The sequence below is a fragment of the Anopheles merus genome, unplaced genomic scaffold (assembly GCF_017562075.2).
Source record: "Anopheles merus strain MAF unplaced genomic scaffold, AmerM5.1 LNR4000173, whole genome shotgun sequence".
NCBI lineage: Eukaryota > Metazoa > Arthropoda > Insecta > Diptera > Culicidae > Anopheles > Anopheles merus.
The window spans coordinates 51,815-66,760 of NW_024427753.1; the positions used below are offsets into that span (position 1 = coordinate 51,815).

At 44.8% G+C, this 14,946-nt stretch overlaps 1 protein-coding gene across 2 annotated transcripts; it reads right to left on the minus strand.

Annotated features, from left to right (window-relative positions):
- Positions 1-341: 341 nt before the first annotated feature.
- LOC121601767 lies at positions 342-14,149 on the minus strand. 2 transcript variants are annotated; one of them, XM_041930574.1, is made up of 5 exons: positions 13,219-14,149; positions 7,190-8,265; positions 6,796-7,102; positions 3,037-3,150; positions 342-518 (listed from the first exon to the last, which is right to left on the minus strand). In XM_041930574.1, the coding sequence occupies exons 2-5, from the start codon at positions 7,843-7,845 to the stop codon at positions 357-359; spliced, it is 1,239 nt and encodes a 412-aa protein (XP_041786508.1). In that variant the 5' UTR covers positions 7,846-8,265; positions 13,219-14,149; the 3' UTR covers positions 342-356. The 2 variants fall into 2 exon arrangements, with proteins under 2 accessions (XP_041786508.1, XP_041786507.1); XM_041930573.1 differs by having other exon boundaries at positions 13,118-14,149.
- Between the last annotated feature and the right edge of the window lie 797 nt (positions 14,150-14,946).

Consider the following 14,946-nt stretch of genomic DNA (forward strand, 5'->3'; position numbering starts at 1 on the left):
GTCTGCTGGACTGCGCATGTGTGCGCATGTAGGAGGAACACACAAGATCGTGCTGCTGATCGAATGCATCCCATCTCGCTGTCAACTACCGGCACCGGGGAAATGATTTACCGTTTGGATGAAATCGTGACAACGACATCAGCCCCACCGATGCGTCCCGGGCGGCGAAAGATGCGCAGCCGCGGACACATGCGCACAACGCTTTTGACTAACTTTTCGTGATCTGCATGTCGCTGGCGCGTTTGCTCCCAGAACGGTTTAACATTAAACAAACGGCGCGTTTTGTTTTGTTTTTTTCTCCAAAATAAAACAAAATCACCGATTGAAAGAAACATTTGGACATCGGTGACAAACGGTCACCACAAGTCACTCACCTCGTGCGATTGCTGAGCGGAATTTTTAGCAGCCTTTCTCTCCTTGCGACAACCACCACCGGCTCCTGCCTGGGCAGCGAGCGCAGCCTGGAGCTCCTTCTTGAGCTGTGCTATGCTGCGATCCTTCGATTTCAGCTCTTCCAGCTAGAATAAAGAAAGAAAGAAACAAGAAAACATTAAGAACAACGGCAAGAATTTGGATTTGGGTCAACCTTTGTTGCGAACACAGCGACTTGTTCTTCCCAGAAATCAACGTTTGGTGGCCAATCCCTCGACACGAAAAATAAAACGTTTGCCATTTTTCAATTTCCAAACCCTGGCATTCCGCGACCCCGAGACGGTTGACCAAGTTCCCAGTGGTTAGCGAAAGGTAGATTAATTAGACCCTCATCCTACGGCGGACCATTGTCTCTATGGTGACAAGCTTTAGAATTTCGAACGGTTTGCTTCATTTTCATGCAGCAAGGCACAGACGATGAAGCAATAAACCTACTTTGATTTGTTGTTTTTTTGCTCCCGCCATGAGCTATGAGCGGAAAGTTGATCAAACACTACGTTTGTTTGTAACGTTCTTTACGCAAGGTGGCTAGAAAAATTGCACTTGTTTTTGGGGTTGTATCACGTAAATGCCAACAGTTTCATTTGCGTTTCCATTAGTTATGCCTTTAAAACAGCAAATCCTCCAGCTAACATTCCCAAAAAGAAAAGATGAATATTTCTAATGATCAGACGCAAAGTATAGCAGAACCTACAATTTGCTTCCCATGATTCATCATCATCCATCTTCAGCATGAATCGAAAGTACCTCGCCTGACGCAGGGCAGCCGTTTTAATGGTTGCAATTCTCGCAACGAAACTACAGAGTGGCAGACGGTGCTGCCCCAAAAATCCATGGGAACGCCCTCGAGGATCGTTTTCGAGGGCTATCGTCCCTGTCGCTTCCCGTTGCTTCTCGTTCGCGCGGTCCCTAAGGATACCATTTCCTGGAGGGATCGGAATTCATTCAAAACGCCTCACAAAACCATAGTTTCCAGTGTCCGTGCCAGCTTCACCGTTTGAACGATACTGGCCGGACCCAGTAATCGCTTACCCATCCGCTTCGTTGCCCCAGTCGAACCCGGTCGTCGCTGCCATGAGCCGAACATTATCTTCCTGAACTGTCCTCAGGCTATGAGCGAATTGTGAAGCTTCTGCCTCTGAATGAAGTCGTACGGGAGGCAAAGCAAAATTATGCACACTCGAGCTCGTTCATGAATTCATTTCACCATCTCGTGTATAAACAATTAGCTCCACCTTCGATGCGTTGCCGTTTGCTGCTGCTTCTGCTGCTCCTGCTGTTCCTGCTACTACAACCGATCTTTTCACCGAGCTGCATGAATGGAGCAAAAACTTAATTTGATTGAGAAACAGTCCGTAGGGCGACTTAAATTGTTGTGCTGTTGCTTCGGGCGTTACCGGAGGAATTTTGTGCAGAAACGTAAATTGCCCGACCGGGTAATTACAGCCGTTCACCGATTTCGGATAAGCCTCGCGTCGAGACTGATAACTCGCACCCCGTTTCTCACGTTGTCCCGATGCACCGATCGGGGCACAACCATTTCCGATCGTTCATGCTGTTTCTTTGTACCCATGCACTAGCCAATGATCATAGGGTAGCAAAGAAAGGTTATCTCGGGTTGTGAGTGAGGTGAGTTCACAGTGCTTAAAATTTTTAACGGCACGATTTTCGGGTGGCATAAAAAAAAACATTGGAGCGAACGCTTCTCACAAAAAACAACAAAAACGTTCCAATCGGTAAGAGGATTGTGGATTCCGCATGGAATCTGCATGGCAATAACTATATCGTTTGGATCCGGGAAAGAAACCTTCCAGCCCAGACATTGGCCGTGCGGTTGGGCATAGCAGAAATGCAACAGAAATAAACAGCGATCAGCGGCTCAACGCGTCCAAAACTGAACGAGATGAAGCAAACAAATGTTTTACGATCGTTAGCTTAAGATACCGCCATCGGTGGTTTGAAGGTGGACCTTTTTGATTCTTCTTTTTTGTTTCACTTTAGACTGATTATGACTCATCCTTTGATATTTGTGAGCGGGGCGACCCTAACCGTGTGGAGAATCGGTGTAAAGGGGGGGAGGTGAATCGGTGAAAAGGGTTTACTACAAAAACCACCCGCAGCGATGCCGGACTTCATCCGCCCCGAGGCATCCGTGCTCGCTGAGGAATGTTCGTGGAACTGGGGAGGGTCGTTTGGTGCAGCAACAAAGACCTTCCGAAAGGATGGGTTTTGTGTGGTTTTAGCAAAATAAAACACAAATGTCATACTGCCGTGTGCTGATTAATATTCTGTCAGCGTTTATGAGTTTATCTGATCACCCATTTCTAGGCGCCGTTTTTTGAAGCTGTAAGACATTTCAATGCCAATGATGATGTTACATAAATCAAACATATTATCCTTCGTGTGCATTATGACTATTGTGTACAATGTAGTACTGAAAAAAAACAATATTTAAATCATAAAACTGTGACCTGAAAGCTAATTTTGTAGCTACAATTTAACTCAGCTGAACCACAAACGAGTGTTTGTGGTTTTTGTTTCTAAATAACGAATTCTTTCACTAAATTTCATATTCAAATACTTTTAAACAGGGGTAGAACTTACCATGCGCTGGATTTCGTTTCTAGCTGACTTGGAAAGTTGAGTCAATCGTAGTTCGTGCAGATCTCGCTGTACGCGTATATCGGAAGCTTTCTGCCGTTCAGCCTCGGAGGAAATCTGTGAAAGAGTGAAAAAAGAGGCACGATCAAACCAACACCGAATGATGTTCGTACTCCAGCCGACAAAACATAGATAAACATGGGAAGCAAACTGCCGGTACTGGGGGAACGCTGTCAAGGTTCGAATATTTGTGCCACTGTCAGTTTGCTGTGGTCTTTTGCAGTTGATTTTGCGCCTCCTCCACAAACCGCAAGCACTGCCCGTGGGTAAGATGATCGATTCGCATCGAAAGTGAAAACAATGCACAATGCAGCGCGATGGTTCCGAAATTGCAACAATCGGTGCAACCGGTTCGGATTTGCATAACACGGAAGCAAAAACATGAAACTTTCCTGACGCGGACGGACGGTTTCCTTCCATTCTTCTTGCGCTAGAAGCTGTGGTTCGGCTCATACCGATCGACGCTAACTGGGAGCTAGAGCTGACGCTAGAGTAGGCCTGTCGGAAAGCGAATGCCATACATCCACCTCCTATGGTTGCATTCTTTAAATGCTCTCGAGAATATGCTCTCACTTGTTCGCGAGGGTGAGGGTGTAAGTGCACCAAACACAATCGCACTATAAGTCAGTCAGAAAACGGTTTGTAACACTGTAACGGTGGTAGTTGTGGGCCTGTTGCTGTTGAACATTGCAAACGATCTGCCGGGCAACGGAGTAGTTGAAAGGGGCTCTAGTAGAAAGGGAAATTCAAAGATCCAACTGCAATACAGAGATCGTCGCTAGCGATCGCTACCGATTGACTAATTATGATGGTGATTTATTCTACTTCATCGTACTGACTGCACCCGTTGGTTGGTGAAAGGAAAGGGTAGCATTTTAAGTAGGATCCATTAAGCAGGAAGTGTGTAGCAAAACAGGTACGTTGAGAATTCTTTTTACCAAGGTGTATGATTTTATAGGTGTGTTTATTAGTTATACAGATTCTTCTGCTTTAAAAAACGAATAGATTATTAGGCTCGCCTTGACGAGATTGTATCGGAAAGAATTTGTCAACTATTTGAAGAAGCATTCATAGAAACAAACTCTGCATGGATGACAGACTTGCTTTGAATCAATACTATAAGATATCTTTTACGGACGAATTAGACCATAAGTCAGTAGAGTATAGATTAGATCCTTTCATTCCACATCTTCTTCACAAATGTATCTTGTCCATAAAATGCTCATACATACGAAATATGGACAGCATGTATAACTTTGAACATTATTGTCAAGTATAGACTATCTTCATTTTTTTAGGTAGTCAGATAAAGTCATTTCATTTGTTCAAACCAATTAATGAAACATTACGTTTTAGGCACTTAGATTACGAGGTATATAATCTCGGAAATGACTTTTTCAGAAATGATAATAGAATACAAATTGGACGAGAAAATTCGCACCAAAACCATCTGCTAATGCATAACTATCTTCATCTTGCTGGCAAGACAGTCTAGTTGCAGTTTACAACCGGTTCAATTGGAGTAATTTATTATCATGATACTCTTATCTCTGAAGCTTTTAAAAACGAATAAACAAACATGTGCAAGAGCGAATGTCCAAATAAACAAATAGCAAACGGCGAATAATACTACGCCCTGTCAAGTGATATTACTGCCGAATGTATGAGCTGAACATCGCATAATATCCAAATAAAAACAAACGTTTCTCTTCATTACCGTTAAATCTTATTGCCAATCTATTCGTTCCTTTGACTGCCCTTCAAGCGGTACAAAACGCAAATTAACACAACGTGACATTCCTTCCGACAGCCGACCATAAACTCATCCACTCCTGCTTGCTTTTTACGCGATAAAGGCGATTTCAAAACCATTCCATTTCAATTAAAATGTCATCAAATCCTTCAGGGTGTCAGTTAACCGCGTCGCCGCAATCAACTGACGGACATCCACCGCGCAGAACAATAATCCTTTCAGTGCTCGCTGCGCGTACAATCACGACTCTTCAAGCTTGATTCGCAACAAATTCAATAAATTGTTTACCACATAATCATATCGTGCGGTAGGCGCTCGTAAAAGGCAAACGTTGTCTGCCCAGTAGGGTAGCTTCTCGAGGATTTTCCCCCACGTGCCATACGTTAGCCTAGGACCTCGCGGTCAGGATGGTATATCACCCCGTGTCGAAGGACATCACACCTCTATGATGCACCTTCGTTGCTGATGTGTGCGCGTTGCTGCGATCGTTGTTGTTTGCATTCTCCTACCCGCACACGCATAATAATTGTTCGCAGATCATTAAGTAATTCCGGCGTCTCCATTGATTCGACACAGTGCACGAGGTGCGAAGCGTTACCCCTGCCCATTCAAAGCGCCATCGTGTGCCCTCCATTCGGGACACCCGTACCTGGGCTGAGTATGGGTGAAGGTCTACTGTCCAACTGATTCCTAGACCGACCGAAGGTCGCTGCCGAAACACAATTAATCGTACAGATTTGCATGCATGTCTTTGGGATTGCGGGAGAGCTGGTCATGTGATTAATGTGTCACACATCGCTCCCTCCCACACCGCCCCCCAGGTGCTAGGTTTTGATTCGGGAAGAAACCTTCCATAAATTGGCATTATTTATGAAACAACGATAAATAAAGCCCCGTGACGCTGAACGCAACGAAAGGGAAATCGAACTTTCTACGGTAATGCAGCCGCACAGCCTTGCGTACTCGCACCACGCGCACCGTTCTGGTCGCGAAGATGATGCCTTTTTAAGGTTAAATTTTGACGCACGAAAGATGTGCGCGACGGGCCGCGCGCGAGTTCTCTACTATTGGCTGGCAGCCACTATCCCCACACAAGCGGAGCCTCAAGTTCCAACACTTGAAATGACAATCAAATCAATTTATTTCCTTTTCTGGCCAGAGACCGCGCCACACGCCTGCCCAACGGACACCCGTCCGAATCGTTTCGTTTCGTAATCTTCATGCGCGAAATTTTGCATTCCAGTGTTCCACCCTTGACTGACACCGATCCACCGAGATGATGAAGATATTGCGAGCTCGAATTGATTGCTATCTCGCCTTTACAATGTCACAACTACGTACCGTGCAGCGCGAAACGTTTAATTCTCATTTTTTTCCGCCCAAATGAAAAAAGGCGCCGTAGTAAACCAATCGATCGGTAGCTGATCGGTGTCCTGCATTGATGGCAGCGTACAAAGTGGGGTTTACGCTTGTATTGGCCCGAAACGGATCGGCGTTGACATTGACGCTGGAGGCAACACACATTGCACAGCCGTGACATTTTGCTAAAGAATCGGATCGCCAAGCTTGCCGTCAGATAGTGCCCACCTCGTGGTGTTCTTTTTGGCAACAAATTAATCAGCGGTAATTGAAAACAGGACAAGCTTGTCAGTGAATATCCATTCATCGAAGCTTATTGAATGTCTTACGACCCTCGCAAGTACTTTTTATCTACAATGTTTGCTAATGATCTATTAGGCGTAAGAAGAGATATACTTTTATCGAAAAAGCTGCAACGCCCTTTAGAGATGTTGGTGGTACGCAGCCAAATCGTTTGCCTTCATGACGCAGCCACTTTGCGTACGAGAAAAGCATACAAATTTCCGTACCGTGTAAAAACTTGCGTGCGATTTTCAAATTTTCGGTTCACATTTTCCTTCTTTTCATTTCCACGTTGCGCTGCTACTTACTTGATATTTTTCCTCTAAGAACCTGTTCGTTTCCCGCAGGGCAGAAATCTCCTGATTCAGCTTCAGAACTTCCAGACAACATTGCTGCTGATGTTGCTGCTGCTGCTGACCGCGCGACTCCGAACCCCAGCCGCTCGTGAGTTCATGTTCCCCCGACCCGCCCCGGTGTGCCCGCTTGGCCGGTGTACCACCACCCACGGACACACTCTGGCACTGGGCCTGGGAATGGCGTTTCTGGTGCTGCAGAGCTTCCTGCAGTTTCTTGCATTCGGATTTTGTCTTTCGCAGTTCGGACTCGTTTTGGGCCCTTGGGTGGGAAAGAAAGAAGGAAATGCGCGAAGAGTAAATTAACCAAATAAACGTCTAAGTTTTGATCATGCTACACTCCACTTACCTTAACACTCTGACGGCATTCCGCTCCGCAGCTAAGCTCGTTCGGAGTTCGCTCAGTTCCAGCCTCATCTGTTCGTTCTGTGCCAGCAGCTTCTGGACGGTATGGGCATTGTGCGCTTCTGTCACCTGCTGCTTCTTGCAGCCCTTTGCTTGAGGCGTGCCGGTCGGCGAAATGGACACTCGCTGTTGCCCCTGGGACGGTGCCGGGATCGTCCTTACATCCGGTTTCGGTGGAATCGGTGGTTTGCTTCGGACGATCACTTTTTCCTCGTGCAACAGCCCTAGCGGTGACGTTGGTTCCGGCTTGTGCTGTTGTTCCGGATGGGTTTTCAGATCCAGCTTAAGCCGTTTTCCGTTTGCTTTGGAAAGATTTCCCATCGCTTCCGAAGATGGGGCGGGGTGGGAGGATACGATCGATTCCTTGCCCACCGATCGATGATCCAACGGTGGCTTGACATCGGTAACACCGCTCGCATCGATCTTTTCTGACGCTTTCTTACGCTTTTGTCGCACGTTCGTTTCTTTCACGTTGTCACAGTACTCCGCTGTGTCTGCTTTACCTTCATTTTTCGCCACCTGTTCCGAAGTGGAAGCATTTTTGAGCATTGTCTCCACCGTACCAGCCGAGACGCTCGTGGGTTGTTCAATTTTCTCCATCGCTAAGGTTTGATGCTAAATCCACTGCTTATTACAGATCATAAACGTCCTGGTGTAGCTGCTGCTTTTGCTGCTGATACGTATGCTGAGACTCTTCACGTAGGCAGTACATTTAAATTTTAATTTTAACACTAACTTCCTCGCACTGGAGTTTACTCTTGTTTCTTGTGTCCCTCTCACTCTCTAGTGGTGGATAAATTCAATGTTCGGCACACGATTCATATGCACCGGTGGGCTTTGTAACTTTAATTTCGCACCGTTCCAACAGGATGGATGATGACTTGTCCTTGTTGTTGTTTTTCTATAGAGCTCAGTGTGTCGTGCCGAGGGTGTTGGACTTTTGGGGCGTTGTGTCGTGGACAAATCGATCCAATTTTTTACCTCCGTCCACCGGTTATGCTGGGTGTGGTTGGAAGTAACCTGAAACGAAAGAATGGAGAAAAAATCAACAATGAATACATTATCAACATGAATGAAACAAACACACGGATAAAAACACATGGAAAAAACACTATATGACGATGAGGATAAGCAAGGAGCATGGAGGATTAATGAGGAGCGTGTGTGTGTATATAAGGGTGGTAATGTACACATCAGTGTAAAAGGTTGACTTTATAAATTGCAAGCCAGCTGTAGACAAAAATGTGTGACGAACGATGATGTAGACTACAAACATCAACTAATTGGGCAATTGTCATATTTACATTCATTCGTAAGAGATGCAAAATAACATTTTCGCAAAAATGTTGTTGGAACTATTTCAAGCAAAAAAATATAAAAGATATTCGGAATGACGAATTATTTATAGCTTTCACAAGAACGAATGGTGCTTGTTCCAAAGGTCATAGATTTTATATCCCAATTTTCTCAACTGTTTAGTCTAACAATTGCAAGCTCAAATGGACTCCGCTTTTCAGTGCAACAAGTCCAGCACAGATTTATACTCCTATTCATACTTTACCGCTATGTACAACCAAACCCTGCGCTCTCATTCCTCCTCCAATCTTGCGTCGCTGTTATAAATTTCGGACATGATGTCATTTAGACATGCACAACCATAAGCTGTCAGGGAAGGATTTACGAAAAACTAGGTGCGGTCCCTCCACACACACAAACGTCGTGCCCGGAAAAGACTCGATTAGATGTTTTGGTGGGGATTTCAATGATGTCAACCGCCATGAATGGCCAACCGAAAGCAACCGAATTACACATCCTTGTAAAGAAGATGATTAATACCATACACTAGTTGCCGGCAGCCGGCAAAGTCCTCATTTTGCGTCAATGAAACGGTTTCGTTTATCTTCTTTTTTTTTAAATAAAAAGAAGAGTGTTGGTCTAAAAAGCGTTCAAGATGATCAAAAGAAAATGTTAAACAAGTATTTAAAAACTCAACCCTTCCTTTGATATGTTTCGGTATTGTTATGTATCCATCTTGAACGAAACGAAAACATTATTAGCTGTTTATGCTATCATATTCCATTTATGCCGCACATCAACGAATCGCATCCTATTCTAACCTTCCCTGCTGAGCTCCACGTGCTCCATTGATGGTGTTAATGATAAATCGACTGTTTAGATACGAGTATCCCACTTATTTCCGATTCATGCACATGCACACACACAAACACACTCAAGCGCAGAGCAACATTAGCCCTATAACCCATCAATCTCCGGCAACACTCTTTACCGGGCTGAAGTGTTTTCCCAATCTTCTCAAACGCAAACTACTTCTCGCCTGCATCAATCGACTGCCGGCCGACTTCCGCCTATAGTACGTAGGGAGAGGAGAAAAAAATCCCACACTAGACGGAAAGGAAAATTCTGAACCACGTCTTCCTTTCCCACCTCACCCTGCGGCCACGCTTTGTGCCAACGTGTATCTGTTGCTTACGCAGCTAATTTGTGTGCAACCAATCGAGCGGCAAACAAAACAGGGACACACGAACACACAAACACACCGTGGGAAGGGGGTGAGAAGGACAAGAAGTTTAACAACCGTGCACACCCCGTGATCAATGCTGCCCCCGGGGGGTGGGTTGTGGCGGGGCTGACACTGAGCTCAAAAAATCTCCCGCCTAGCCAGTTGCAGACGAGATCAGCGCACAGATCGCACGCTTCGATATTTATAGCTGCAGAGTAAAAGGGTGGCAACAGCAGCGCTCTGTGCAGCTGCTGAGGCTGGTTTTCCGACCGGTCCGTCCGATCGCATCGGGCCGCAGGAAAAACAAAGCACATTTGATTGAATCTCGCGCACACGATGACATGCGTTTGTGAGGGTGGTTGAATTTTGCGGCACCATCGTGAAAATGGTCCCAATATCGTTCGGTTCTGGACCACAAAAAACGCGAAAACGCACACAGCGCGTGACCTCATTCTGGCATGGATAATCTCTCCAAAGAAACGCAAGTGCGTAAGAGGGTTGCTTTCGATTGGTTGTGTAAAGAATTGGGCAAAACTGATAACCGTGTGGCTTCCAACTTCAAATTCATTGGTTTCGAATGGATAAATAAAACCAATTTACACTCTGATAAGTAGTCGGCATATGAAAGATCTGGTATTACCGCCAAAGAGATTGTTGACTCGTAAGCTTTGTTTGCTCTTTACATACCATTTGCTGTGATAAAACATCTCCTTATCTAGCTTCCAGTTTTCTAACTATTTCCTACTGTTGAATCGTCCAAGTCTAAAGCAGTGATTCAACAACAATTCCACCCTGTCTTTTTTGCGTATGTTGGTACGCTTACGCATCTGCGAATATTATTTTTTCCTCCATTCCTTCCACCCCAAAAAATCGTTCCTATTTTCCTGCTTTTTACAGTGAAAAGCGATATCGTGATCGTGATATTTTTGGACCGCTCCGCTTGGATTTATTCGCACCAGTATCATTCGCTTTAGCTACCGCTGCACTTTCTCACAGATGATGAAGTATTTGTGAACATCGGCTCATCCATACGGCCACCCCGGTTGGTATGTGGGTGTAATAATTTTGCGCATCGTTATATTCCAAACGCTCGGCGGATGCAAACGAAAGCAGCACTGTGCGTTTGCGGTAGCAAGATGGCGCTGTATTTTTATTTAATAAACAAGTGAGCAAGTGTGCTTAGTATGAATCCATTCAACAATTTCCTCATTCATGTTAAATCGTCCTAGAAATGGTTTCTCGCTTACGGTGAATGATGTAAATAATGCTTAAATCACACGATCGCTTTTCGGCGTTGTTCTGCTTTCTAGATTTGTGACCATAGAAACTATGTTACGGCCCAAAAATCCCAAGCAGCATCCACAGTATCATAAACAAGAGCAGCAGCCTAACCCACGCCGTTTATAGAACGTGCCGTAAATTATCGCACTTCTCACAATGCATCATTGCGCTAGTCAAATTCGGTGTCGCAGCTAAATGTGCACGGCTTGACCTCAACGCAGATGTGTCGGCCCGTGTGTCAACCCGTGTGTCCGTTGCATACCGCGTTCGCCTGATTGCTGTTGATCTTGCGGTGCACTATTGCGGAATTAAAATTAATTGACCGATTACCATGACGAATGGATTCGACCCGCTTCGAGAGGGGCGTTGTCAGCATGAGCATGACGATACATAAACCATTGACGTACTGGCACAGATATCTAACGGCTGGCCAGGCACATCGGTCTTGCTACTGTAAAGAGCCGGAAGTAGATTGTACGTGTTTTGAAAACAACTCCCAAAACCGTATCGCCAGTTTATGCCACTGGGAGTAGCAGTCGATCAATCGAGTATCAAACTACACGACGATCAACACTACGCGAAACATCGTCGTTGGCGCCTGCCGTTTTACGACTTCTACTAGCATCGGATGGATATTTTCTCCAAATTTAGAACAACAAACCCCAGGCGTGCAACCAAAGACAGCAAAGAATCACACACACTCACACATTATAGGCAACAAGTGCGCCGAAACCGAACGACATTAGGGCATTTGGAATGGTGTACATCATCAACGCGACCGTGGTGGCGTCTTTCGCGCCATCACGTCTGACGTAATCTGGCAATGGTTCTACATTCTAGCGGCCACCCGTGTCCGTGTTCCGTTCCCTCTACCAGCGAACCATCGTACCATGTGGGTGCGATGTCCACGGAGAAGGAGAAGCGGTGCGAGCTGTCAATCGGCCGCTCGTTCACAATTTGCCATAACCGTTCGCCCTCTGGCTGGATCGGTCGAGCCGGGCCAGAAGTGAGCAAATTAAATGGTACGAAGTGTTCTTCCCAACCCCGTTCCAGATGGTCTCCGCCACCGAAACCGATCACTACCCATCTTTGTATCATCGTTAGCGCTGATGAAAGTTTGCTTCTGTTCGTTCTACACTCGGCTACAGCGTTTTGGCATAAAGATCGATATAGCTCACACCTCCGTGCAGCACGCGGTTGGGCCATTTTTCGTACGCTTCTCTAGAAGGCGTGAACGTACTGTGGGAGTAAATCTAGCAACACAACAGGGCGCAATCCCATTGTGTGTCATCGTGTCACGATGCGAAGGTGGTGTGGTCATCTGAAAAAGGGTGTCTGGTAAATCAAAGTATTAGAGAGAGGTGGGAAAGAGAGACAGAAAAAAGGGCAGAGGAAACGAAACCATAGTCTTATGGCAATGGTTCGATTGCGAGCTAATCATTACACGGTTAACCTATCTTTCTTAAGTGGGTTTATAGATCGGCATTTGAATAATGAACATCGCAATTTAGTGCATAATATAATCGTAAAAGAATAAATAAGTGTGACCATATGATCGTAGTTGAATAAATAATTCAACAAAAACAACAATATACTAAAAAACCTGTCTTAAAAAATAAGAACAATTCCAACGGGATTGTAACCCACGAAATGCAACTTAAGGAGAAACACTACTTTTAATATATTAAAGCATATTCATACACGATATTTAAAAATAAATTGCAGTAAAACACTTAACGTAGTCTTCAATTACACCAAACCCCTGGAGCTCTTATTATCGTGCAAGTACGAATAGTCCAGCGTGACCGATCCGGAAAACCAAAGCATTTATCAGCTCAATTGTCACCACATGGCCATTTACACTTGGGCTAGTGAGTGAGTACATCATCGACGCAAAGAAATTCCCCACCCGCCCTAACAATCGGTTGGCCATCGGCCAGAACCGTCCCCATCATCAGGACCTCGCCCCGCATGCTTAGGCGACGTAGAAAATATGGCAAGGAAGAGCGCGCGTGCTAGAAAATAGCATTAGTGTGATGCGAGGAAAAACAAAACGCCAAACATAACTACCTATTAACACTTCACAATCGGTCACCAGAACAGATCCAATGCGTTTGCACGTTTGCTCGCAATCGCAGGGCCCGGGTGGTACGGATTTCAATTATTTTTACCTAAACACCACCGACGACGACACTTCACGCACGCACGCACGCACGGTTGCGATTTTTTGCTTTAGGTTCTTTGCACCGTTGGGTTGGGTTTTTTTATTTTATTTTGTGTTTGTGCCCTCTTTCAGCTCACACCCAACACTGCCCACCTTTGGTCAATTGCGTGCTATTATCACAGTTCTACACACGCGTTTTTTTTTGTTTTATTCTATTCCTTTCTGTCTGTCCCGTCGAGAGAATCGCACTTTTTGTCACGGTGTATTCTTTTTAAGTAAAATGGTTTGTAGTTGGAAAATTATATCCTTTCTTGAACTTATCACATAAACAGGATGCTGTCACACTGTTGCTAGTTTTATTGCGGGTTGAAGGTTTTCACACTCACTATGTATTAGAGGAAGTTACTAATACTTCCCCCTTTGCTTGCAGAGCTTTCGAATTTCGCAATGAATAAATGACAAAAAAAGAACACGTACACTTAAAATCGTAATTCGAAAAACTGTTCACCAGAACACTTGCACTTGCTTTCGTATTTCGTTGAACGTTTGTTTCGCAGTTAAATTGTAGTAAAAAGTGTTTCGTTTGCTTTTTACTTCGAAATTAAATTAAAAGACCGTTTGTCCTTATTTTTTTCTGTGCGCGATTCCCCGCTATATGGTTTACTGTTGGGATGATTCACTTTGCACGGTTTGTTTCTTCAAGGGTTCGTTTCGTTTCAATTGTTCGAAGTAGCACATTCAATATGCGTAGCTTTTTTTAGTTAAATTTCTTTTTGTAACTCTTCGTGTTTCGTTTGTCTGATTTTGATGCTGATTGATTCTTGCTTGACTTTCCGTTGTTCGTTTGTTCGTGTTATGTACACTTAGAGCTACTTAAATATTAAAATTAAAATTAAATGTTGCCTAATGCTCGAACGACGACTGACTGAGCCGCGAACCGAGCGCAGAACGTCGCAGGCCGTCGCTGCCGTGTCCGCGCATTCGTCGGTAGTGTATGAGTGAGGTCGCGCGCGTGTGTGTGTTTTTTCATACATCGGACCATGGCTATGGCGTGCTGCGTTACCCGCGATGCCGTACGCAAAGGTACGCGGAGACAATATGCGCAAATACCACTTGCGCAGCATCCGAAATTGGTCGCGTAGTGTTTAGTGGGTGTAGTGTACGTCGTGTGCGTAGAGGAGGAGTGGGGGTCGGCTGGCGCTTTTGCATTGACTCGAACGCATCGCGATGGTGTGGTTGGTTTATTTGTCCTTTCTTTAATTCTTCGGCCCGATGGAAGATGGGAGAATATGTTTGACCCTGTCAAATGAAGCACAGTATGTGTGAACGTGGCTGTGATTTTAGTTTTTATTTTTTATCTTTGTTTTCTATTTGCTTTACCACCCTTTTGAAGCGTGACTTAATGTATTAATCAGTTTTCTCTAAACCCACGTGGCTGATAATGGATGCTTTTTGTGCAAATTTCGCACACGATACAAACGTTCACCAGTTATATTCACATAATAAATTTCATGGTCAAAATTTCAAACATGATTTTTTCTTTGTATATTTCCTGACACGAAGATAGGTAATCCTTCAAACGTAAAGGCAAAAAAAAGTGAGCTCAAGACAAAAATGGCAAATATTACCATGTACTACAATCACCGGGGAACAGATTTATGACGCAAGCTTCATTCCTTACGACAAGCTTAACCTTCGCACCAGACAGGATAATCACAGAGTTGTCCACGGATGG

Excerpts from the sequence above, each read along its gene's own strand:
- LOC121601767 (XM_041930574.1), bottom strand. The coding sequence starts at position 7,845 with ATGGAGAAAATTGAACAACCCACGAGCGTCTCGGCTGGTACGGTGGAG. Across the intron at positions 7,103-7,189 it reads AATGCCGTCAGAGTGTTAAG|GGCCCAAAACGAGTCCGAAC; the intron begins GTAAGTGGAGTG and ends TTCCCACCCAAG. Across the intron at positions 519-3,036 it reads GAAACGAAATCCAGCGCATG|CTGGAAGAGCTGAAATCGAA; the intron begins GTAAGTTCTACC and ends TCTTTATTCTAG.